Genomic DNA, 8,854 nt, shown 5'->3' with positions numbered 1-8,854 from the left:
GTGAGCACAGGAAATTTTCTTGAGTCTGAGCTTGGATTTCAAGGTGATAAGCTTGAGAAGATCTGGAAAATGAGAATGGTTGGAGGCTGGGAGCACACTCCAGGTGCAGTACAAACATTGATCTGTCTCTTCAAGGGGTCTGCTGTGGCCACATCTAGAGGTATCAAGGCTGATGTAGATGGATCCTTAGTCTGCATCCTCTGCGACTGTTCATCTTTGATTCTCCAGGACAACTAGTCCAACAGAACCATCAGGGCTACGGAGCAGCTTGTGAAATTGCATTGAAATCCCCGGACTGAAATCTACAGGCACACTAGGATGTGCTTCCAGATATATATTTTTGGTAAATATCAGCAGAAAGACTCCAACAGTTTCTAAGCACACAGCAAGGCAGAAATAAATTGCTGCAGTCCATGCAATTTTCCAAGACAAATTTGGGGCACCTATGAAAGCCTCACTTTGTGACCAGGAGTCTAAAAGAGTAGGATGTGGCTGGATGCCATGTTGAATGTGGCCCTCACAGAAATGTGGTGGTACTTCCCAGGACAGCCAAATGATGCCTCTGCCATGACTCCTTTGTTTCCCCAACAATGTCCTCAGTACTGAGCAGCAGCTGGCCTGGAGCTGAGCAGGGCTTGTCCAGCAGCTGCAGCACAGCATGACAGGTTTAGCCAAAGTTCAGAGAAAGGAAAACAAAACCATTTGGTGCTGGGTTTGAGATGGGCAGGACCTGAGGCTGCCGAGCACCAGAGTGATGGCTGCATTGTCCTTGCACACTCTGCCGCCTGTTGTCATCAGCTGGAGGTACAGGGGACATCTGCAAGTTAGGCCATGGAGTTGCAGGAATCCTGAAAACAACATTTGACAAGAGTACTTGTGGATGGATGTTGGATCATGAAAAACATAGAAATCATGGAGTCATTCAGGTTGGAAAAGACCTCTAACATCATTGAGTACAGCACTGCCAAGGCCACCACTAACTGCAGCCCTAAGCATCACATCTCTATTTCTGTTAATCCCTTCAGGGGTGGTGACTCCACCACTGCCCTGGGCAGCCCATTCCAATGCTTGACCACTCTTTCAGTGAAGTTTTCCTTAATATCCAATCTGAACCTCACTTGGTTCAACTTGAGGCGGTTTCCCCTTGTCCTATCACTTGTTCCCTAAGAGCAGAGCCTGACCCCCAGCTGGCTCCACCCTCCTGCCAGGGAGTTGTAAAGAGCTAGAACGTTTCCTATATCATAAAGGGAAGACAGGGATATACTGGCTTTCCAGATCCATTCCCATGCCCTGCTGCAGTACCTGCCTTGTCTCCCAAGACTGCTCTGCAATGAGCACACAGCCCCCACACTCAACTCTGCCCGCCCCAAGTCTTACACAGAAATCCTTTCCTCAGTAATCCAACTCTGGCAGCCAAAGCTCCCAACACAGAAATAAAGGAATAATAAGGAAGAATTTATTCACAGAAAGGGTAATCGGACATTGGAATGGGCTGCCCAGGGAGGTGGTGGAGTCACCATCCCTGGAGATGATTGGATGTGACACTTAGTGCCATGGTCTAATTGACATGGTGGTGATCAGTCATAGGTTGGACTTGATGATCTCAGAGGTCTTTTCCAACCAACTGATTCTGTGAAATCAGGCTTGCCATGTCCTGCCTTGGAAGAGAGCTGGGCTTGGTGGGGTGCTCCAGCTGGACCTGCTGGCCATGCCAAGGGGACACTCTCCAGCAAAAACACTTCCCACCTACAGGTCCTGCTCGTGAGCTGGTATCTCACCTAGGCTTCTGCCCCTGCAGTCCAGTGTCCCTGTGGAGTTCAAGTCTTCTCCTGCAGATCCATCTGGAAACCTCTTCAGCTTTGCTTTTGAATTCTTGGGCAAGCAGAGGCAGTCGCTGAGGCTTCCGTGCAGAAAACACAGCAGATGATGTTGGGGTTACAGCCCTCCTTGTAACACCTGGGCAAGTAGGAGACCTAGACAGGACAGAGGTGAGGGCCCCATTGGACCTCAAGCACCTTAGCCAAGCAGTACTCTCCAAGACCCTCTCCCAGTCCCAGGCTGTTCTGCCTCCAATGCTCTCCCAAGACTCCAGTGCTCTCCTAGATCCTGCACCAAGACTGTCCCTGCCCCACACAGCAGCCCAGGGTCCCTTTGGAAGCACAAGCAAAGACTCACCAGCAACATCTGTTTGCCCAAAGCATTCAAAACATGGGATCAAAAGATGAAAATTCTCCCCATGCTCCCATGCCTGCTCCTCCTGGCACAATCTTTGCTCCCCAAGGACCCTCCTGCTGTGTCTGGACCACTACCCTGCCCTTTCCAGCTGGGTATTTTGGCTCAGAAGTTGTTTTTATTCCAGAGTCTGAGCAAATTACCCAATCACCAGGGCAGGGCTGCATCTGGGGCTGCAGGATTTGGTTTATGGAAGGCCTGATATAGCCACTGCCCTTCCAAGACACGGCCCCAGGAATAGTTCATCTGCTTGGGTGGTTTCAGGATGGTGTGCACTGGAATGTGTAAAGGGACTACTGAAGGGGATCCATTTGGGATCCATTTTTCCCACCTCCAAGGAGGAAAGAGCAGGATCTCAGCACAGCCCACGCTGGCACAGCCAGTGCCGTGCTGCTGTCCGAGTTTCTCTACTCCCCCAGGCAGGGGAGGAGGTCGCTCCGGCTGAGCTAAAGGCACGGCAGCCGACAGCCGGGGGGGCACTTCCCAGATGCGCCGGGGGCGTCCCGGGAGCGCCTCAGCAAGGGGCAGCAGCGAGCAGCAGGCAGGCGAAGTGGAAGAAAGAAAGGAGGGACCCTCCTCGGGGGGTAAAATCCAGAGCTTTTTATTGACTCCAGGGAAGCCACCCGAGCAGGGACCACGAGGCAGGAATACAGCAGCTTATAAAGGGGGCCGAAATACGATACATTAACCAATGAGGGAGAACTGGGGAGAGAACAAACACGTGAGAAACATGCCGGCTAGCTAATAGGGAATGTGACAGGGAGGGACCCTTGTTCCCGATCCAATCACCCACCGAAGAGGGGAGAACTTTCTGGAATGTGGGAAGGAGACAGTGGGTGATGGACAGGAACTTGGGGAGGGATTGACAGAAGGTAACCAGGGAAACAGGGGAGGATAGAATGAATTGACACTCTCAGGGAGAGAGGGTCAAGGGGAGGGGGAGAGGGGGATCCCAGGACCGAACCATTACAGCTTTAGGGGGTAACAGAACACACCAAATGAATCCTGCACCACAACAAGCCAGCAGGATAACAGAAGAAGGACTGTGGAGCTCTGTGATTCTGTTTTCCTGTTGAAACAAGGGGGGATCTGTGCTCTCCCTGAGCCCAGGCCAGGCCACGGGAGGGTGATGAGTGTTGCAGAAGCATCCTGGGACTCACCAGCTCTGGCTGGGGAGGGAATTGTAAAAACAGACTCTACCTCCCAGCCCCCGCGAAAAGCGCATCCCTGAGCCCTGGACGGGTCCGTAGCCCCACAGTCCCTTCTGGTCCCTGTCCTGCCACTTGTCCTTCCCCTTTGCGTTAAGGGTGTCCTGACAGAATGGAAGCAGACCCACTTTAGGGTCCTGTGGACCGGAGCCTCTGGGTATGGAGCAGGAAGAGGGAACTGCCATATGGAGCCCTGCAACAGGGGGAGAATGAGCTCCAGTCCCACCTGCCTGGCCTGAGCAGCACTTGATGGGCGTCACATACTGCTGAGCAGGAAAAAAGAGAGGGCACACATTGTCCTCTCCATGTCCAGACAATGTCTTTCCCCACACAGGCCAGACACCCCCACGAGGGGCTCTGCCATCACCCTTCAGTCCAGCCTCTTGGACAGGAGTGAGGACAGAGCACTCAGAGCAGGTGAACCCCAGCCATGGCTTCCAAAAAGGACCTGCTGGGGAGGAAAAGCAATGCCCAACCTGCTCTACCTCCACCCTGCTCAGTTTCAGCCCTTCCTCATCATCTCCCCATGGAACCTGAGACAGAGGAACAGACGCTCCACAGGAACAGCTCTGTGCCTTCCCCTCTCAACTACCAGAAAACAAGGCACCCTCTCCCACTGGAAAGGAGCCTCTCAGATCCCTGCAAAGCCCTACAGCACATTCCAGCAGAGATGCTGTGTGGAATGGGCCAGCCCAGGGTGGTCTGACCTGATCCATGGGCTGGATCCCAGTTCCATCCTGTTACAACCCCTTCCTGGGGGAGGCAGGAGCAGCCAGCAGAAACAGCCTGTTCTGTCCCATATCCAAGCACCTTCCTCTGCTCCTGCCCAGGTCCCAGAGTGAGCACTGAGCTCTGGCTAGGGAAGAAGAGGATGTCGCTCTGCTCTTCACTAGGAGGGAGCAGCTACACCAGGCCTCAGCCTAGTGATCCCTTGCCATGGGCTACAGAAGCAGGATGTTCCGAGCGAGGTGGAGGGTGAGACAGGTCCAGATCACGAGGATACCACTATCCTTTGTCCAGTGCCCTCCTTTGCTCTTCCTTTCCTCCATCTTTATTCAGGAATGACATAATTTCTTCAATTATTAATCATCTCGCTGCAACAGTGGATGAATCAAACCCATTAAACCTCCCCTGGGAGCAGCCTCAAGGAAGGAGGCAGGTTTCCAGAAAGTACATTAAGGACAATGCAGACAGGCAGTTGAGACAAGCCACGGTGGGAGGAATGGCCTTGCTGCTCCGTGCAGGCCACTTCCCATCAGCTGGGAATTGATATCCAATGCTCAGGGACTGGGAAGGCCTGTGATGCACACAGCCTGTCAGTCACACAACCTGCTGGGCAGCTCCAAAGTGGCAATGATTTCAGCTGAAAAGCCACGAAAGAGAGATATGCTGGGAGAATTGCTTATACAAGAGCTCCTATGACAGCCCACATGCTAAACAGCTGTTTCCAGATTGCCCCATCACCCCAGCAGCGTTTGGCACAGATCCTCCCCGTCTGGAGCAAAGTCATTGATTTGTTATGGTCTGCTTTTAAGGATGCAGGAACCCAGCTGGCACAAACCCAGCATGGCCCATTTGCCATATCTGGGGATTCAGTTTTCAGTTCCTTCACAAAAAAAAAAAAAAAAAAAAAAAAAAAAAAAATTTCTCCCAGTATTGCAGAAATGTTCCAAGTGAGACAGGAGTCAGCAATTCACCAGGTTGAGAGAATCCCAGAATGGTTTGGGTTGGAAGAAACCTTAAAGTTCATCCTGTCACTGAAACAGCAGGAAAAACAAAACTTTTCCAACAAATTTTAGTGTTAGAGAACTCAAGCATTATTTTATTCTGGCCAGGATAATGTTCTGGCCAGGATGTACAACAGAAGTAATTCATCCACTCATTGGGTTGTGCAAAGAAAATAATTCCATCATACGTGTCTCTTTTCTAGATTTTTCACATACTTATACAGTCAAAACTCAGAGAGATTAATTGGTTCAATGTTTATTGGTCCCAAGTTACCCAGTTCTTAGAATTTGGTTTCCTATTGGTTATTGATCCCTTCCCCTTAGATGCTAATCAGGTCCTCTTTCTTCTCTTATGATCTTTTCTTGAGTGTCTCCAACACACCAGGAATGATGTTCAGCCATTGATGTTCATTAATAGTCGCTTATCTCTTGTGCATCCTCTGGCAGCTCCCAGTCCCTTGAGATGTTAAGCTCATCAGGTCTTGCCCAGGGAACAGTCTCTTGAAAAGAAAATTCCATTCCCTTCCTGGGCAAAGATGAACAAAATGCCTGACTAAAGTCAGTTTAAAAATTCAGAAGTTGTATCATTTGCAACAATCCTGTTCCACCCCAGCCATGGGCACACCTTCTACTAGACCAGGTTGCTCCAAGCCCCATGCAGTGTGGCCTGGATAATTTCCAGGGACGGGGCAGCCACAGCTTCTCTGGGCAACCTGTGCCAGGGCTTCAACCACCCTTACAGCCCAGCATTCTGTCCCGATATCCAGTCTAATTCTACAAAAATCTCTGATCAGAGCGACAGGACCAGAGCCACAGGCTCAGATCAGGTTATAATAAAACACAGTCCAGCTGTTCAGGAGAAGTAAATCCTTCTCTCACCTCTCCTCTCTTCTTTTTCAGACACCTGTAACCACATTTTGCCCCTCTGCCAATGCTACACCCTTCCTGCTGGGCTCTGCCAGCTGTGCCTGCAGCACCCTCCTCCAGAGCTCCCACCCACAGCCTGGATCCCACAAAGGAAAAGCCTCACACAACCCTTCCGCAGGCTGCCGGGCTCTGCTCGCGCTGACGGACCATGGAGCCGCCTCCCCACCGCCGGCCCCAGGCAGGGCTGGGAAGCCATGAACAGCCCGTGCGCCACGGGAGCTCAGCCCCGAGAGGGGCCGGGCGGGCCGGACACACGGGGCAGTGGTGCCGTGTCACCCCGTGGCCACACTCTGCCTCGGCTGAGGGGCCGCAGCCTCGCAGGCCGCACGGACGACCTGTAAGGACCCCCGCGGCCTGCAGACGCGGATGGCTCAGCTGCGCTCGGAGCCGCTGGACCGGACCCCACGGCGGCGCCCCGTACACGGCGGGGCTCCGTACACGGCCGGGCCCTTCCCGGCGAGCCCCGAGCGCGGCCCCATCCCCGCCACGGCCCGGCATCAGCGGCATCGCCACCGCCGCCAGGGAGCGCCACGCCCCGCACCCGCGAGGAGAGGGGCGGGGCACCGAAATGCGAGCGGCAGGGTCGTGGGCCAATTACAGCAGGGAACTGCGCGAAGGCGTGGCCGCAGCGCTTGGGTGGGCGGTGCTAAGGGCGCGGCCGCTGAAGGCGGAGCAATAGGCCGGGGACGCTTGGGGGCGGGAGCTACCGTTGACTGGCGTCCAGCTGAACCAATAAACTTGGCGGTTGCCACGCAGAGGCAGCTCCTTCCTAGGGGCGACGCCGGGAACCAATGGGAGAGAGAAGCCGGGCCGGCGGGCGGAGCTGCGGGTGGAAGAATGGTGCCCGCGGGGCGTGCCCCGCCGTGAGTGGCAGGTGGGCGGGCCAATGGCGCGGGGCCCGCGCGGCGGCGGTGCTGCGCGGGACGGCGGGGCCGGGGCGGTGGCGGGCCCGGGGCGGCCATGGACCGCGTGAGCAGCACTATGAAGCAGGTGTCCAACCCGCTGCCCAAGGTGCTGAGCCGGCGGGCGGGCGGCGGCGGCCTGGAGGCGGAGCGGGAGAGCTTCGAGCGCGCCCAGGTGCGGGCGGGACAGCGCGGGGCGGGGGATGCGAAGGGCGAGGAAGGGAAGGTGGCAGCTGAGGGGGCGCGGCCAGGCTGGGCGCGGCGCGATGGGAACGGCCCGCCGGCTGGCTGGAGCGGGTACAGCGGGGCGCGGCTGTGCCGAGCGGGCGGGGTTAGCCAAAGTAGGCGAAGGTTATTTGGGTGGGCGCGGTCAGCCAGGTGAGCCGGGCCAGCTCGAGTTGCCCAGCAGGTTGGTGTTGGCACAAGGGCCGGAGCTTGGAAGGGTGGGCGCGGCCGGCCCAGGCGAGCTGGGTTGGCGCCGGTGGGCAGGGCTGGCCAGGTAGGTGGAGATTGACGGGGCGGGGCTGGCCCCACCCACCCGGGAGGGCAGTGGGTCCCCATGGGGGGACAGCGATGGGGACCCTCCGGGCCCCGTGGCTGGGGCTGAGCCCTCGCCTTGGAGTAACACCCGGGACATCAGGGTGCAGTGGCAGCCGGGGTGCCCCAGCCCAGCAGTGTCTGCTCAGCCTGGCCTCCCCGCTAGTGGGGCTAGGGAACATTCCCCCGCTGGCCTGAGCTGCCGGGTCTCCAAGCCCAGCCACAGCCGGGCATCATGCCCAGGACAGTGCCACCCTGTCCTTGGAACCGTCCTGAGCACACATAGCCTGTGTCTTCACTGGGTGGAGGGGGCATGGAGTGGCTCTTTGGCCAGTGGAGTCAGTCACCCCACTGACTCTGCTCTGGTGTCACTCAGGGACCCCGGGTGTGGACAGGGTCTGTCCCTGAGGTGGCTCCTGGGAAGAGGCAGGGGAAAAAAAGCAGACAGAATACTCCTCAGCAGCATCTAGAGTATCTGAATGGGGCCCTTCACTCAGGTTTTAGGTGATGGATTGATGTCTGGCACAGAGGAAAGGTGACAGCCAAGCTGGAAGCTGGAAGGGCAGCAGGGGAGCTTTGGTGGAAAAAGCTGATGATTTGGGGAAAGGATGTGCTTGGAGCAGCTGGGGATATGCCTGGACAAGGCATGGGGGGAGTGAAGAGAGAGGGATGGCAGCAGAGGGAGCTTGGCCCTGCTCCATGTCCAGGGATGGAAAGTACCAGTGAAGCAGAGCTGTCCAGACCTACTGCAGGAGAGGAAGGGAAACTGAGGCAGAAGCAAGGATAGAAGTGGGACCAGTGGAAGCAGACTTGGATGAGCCCAGAGTGGGAACAACATGTGGGAGATGGTTTAGGGATGGAAATAAACACCAAGGATCATGTCTGAGGGGGTTTTGTGGGAAGAAAACCCACCAGGCTGTGAAGTTGGATGCAGGATCATGTGCAGGGCTCTGCTCACCTTCCTGCTCAGGTTACCTCAGACATCAATTATTTACTCATACTGCTAAAGGTAGGAATGGAACTGGTTTGCTCCTGGAACCTTCTGGCTCCTTGTGTCAGCAGCAGCCCCATGGCCCTGGAGCTCTCTCAGGCTCCCCCTGAACTCATGGTTTCCTGGGAAGGGCTGAGTGGAGAGGGCTGTGGAGCAGCGCTACTCCCCACATCGCTACAAGCTGAATTTCATCTTCCTCATCTGATTTCCAGACTAATGACACAGCATGGTGTTGTCTGGCTTTTCCTTCTTCTGTGCTTCAGCTCCATGCAATTCCCTTTCTAACTCATTTTTCCCCCCACTTCTTCTTTTTTTTTTTTTTTTTTTTTT

At 55.5% G+C, this 8,854-nt stretch overlaps 1 protein-coding gene across 3 annotated transcripts in view; it reads left to right on the top strand.

Moving 5' to 3' along the window:
* The first annotated feature begins 6,984 nt into the window (after positions 1–6,984).
* HIP1 (huntingtin interacting protein 1) overlaps positions 6,985–8,854 on the top strand; it is a 43,939-nt gene continuing 42,069 nt past the window's right edge. For all 3 annotated transcript variants that reach the window (XM_041484896.1, XM_041484897.1, XM_041484894.1), the window contains exon 1: positions 6,985–7,171. In XM_041484896.1, the coding sequence (XP_041340830.1) occupies positions 7,055–7,171 (117 nt within the window). In that variant the 5' untranslated portion in view covers positions 6,985–7,054. The remainder of the gene's footprint in view (positions 7,172–8,854) is intronic.

The sequence above is a fragment of the Pyrgilauda ruficollis genome, unplaced genomic scaffold, assembly GCF_017590135.1.
Source record: "Pyrgilauda ruficollis isolate IOZ18807 unplaced genomic scaffold, ASM1759013v1 scaffold69, whole genome shotgun sequence".
In the NCBI taxonomy this organism is placed as follows: domain Eukaryota; kingdom Metazoa; phylum Chordata; class Aves; order Passeriformes; family Passeridae; genus Pyrgilauda; species Pyrgilauda ruficollis.
Note: the sequence above shows the minus strand (reverse complement) of the source record. Positions and strands in the feature narration are given on the sequence as shown.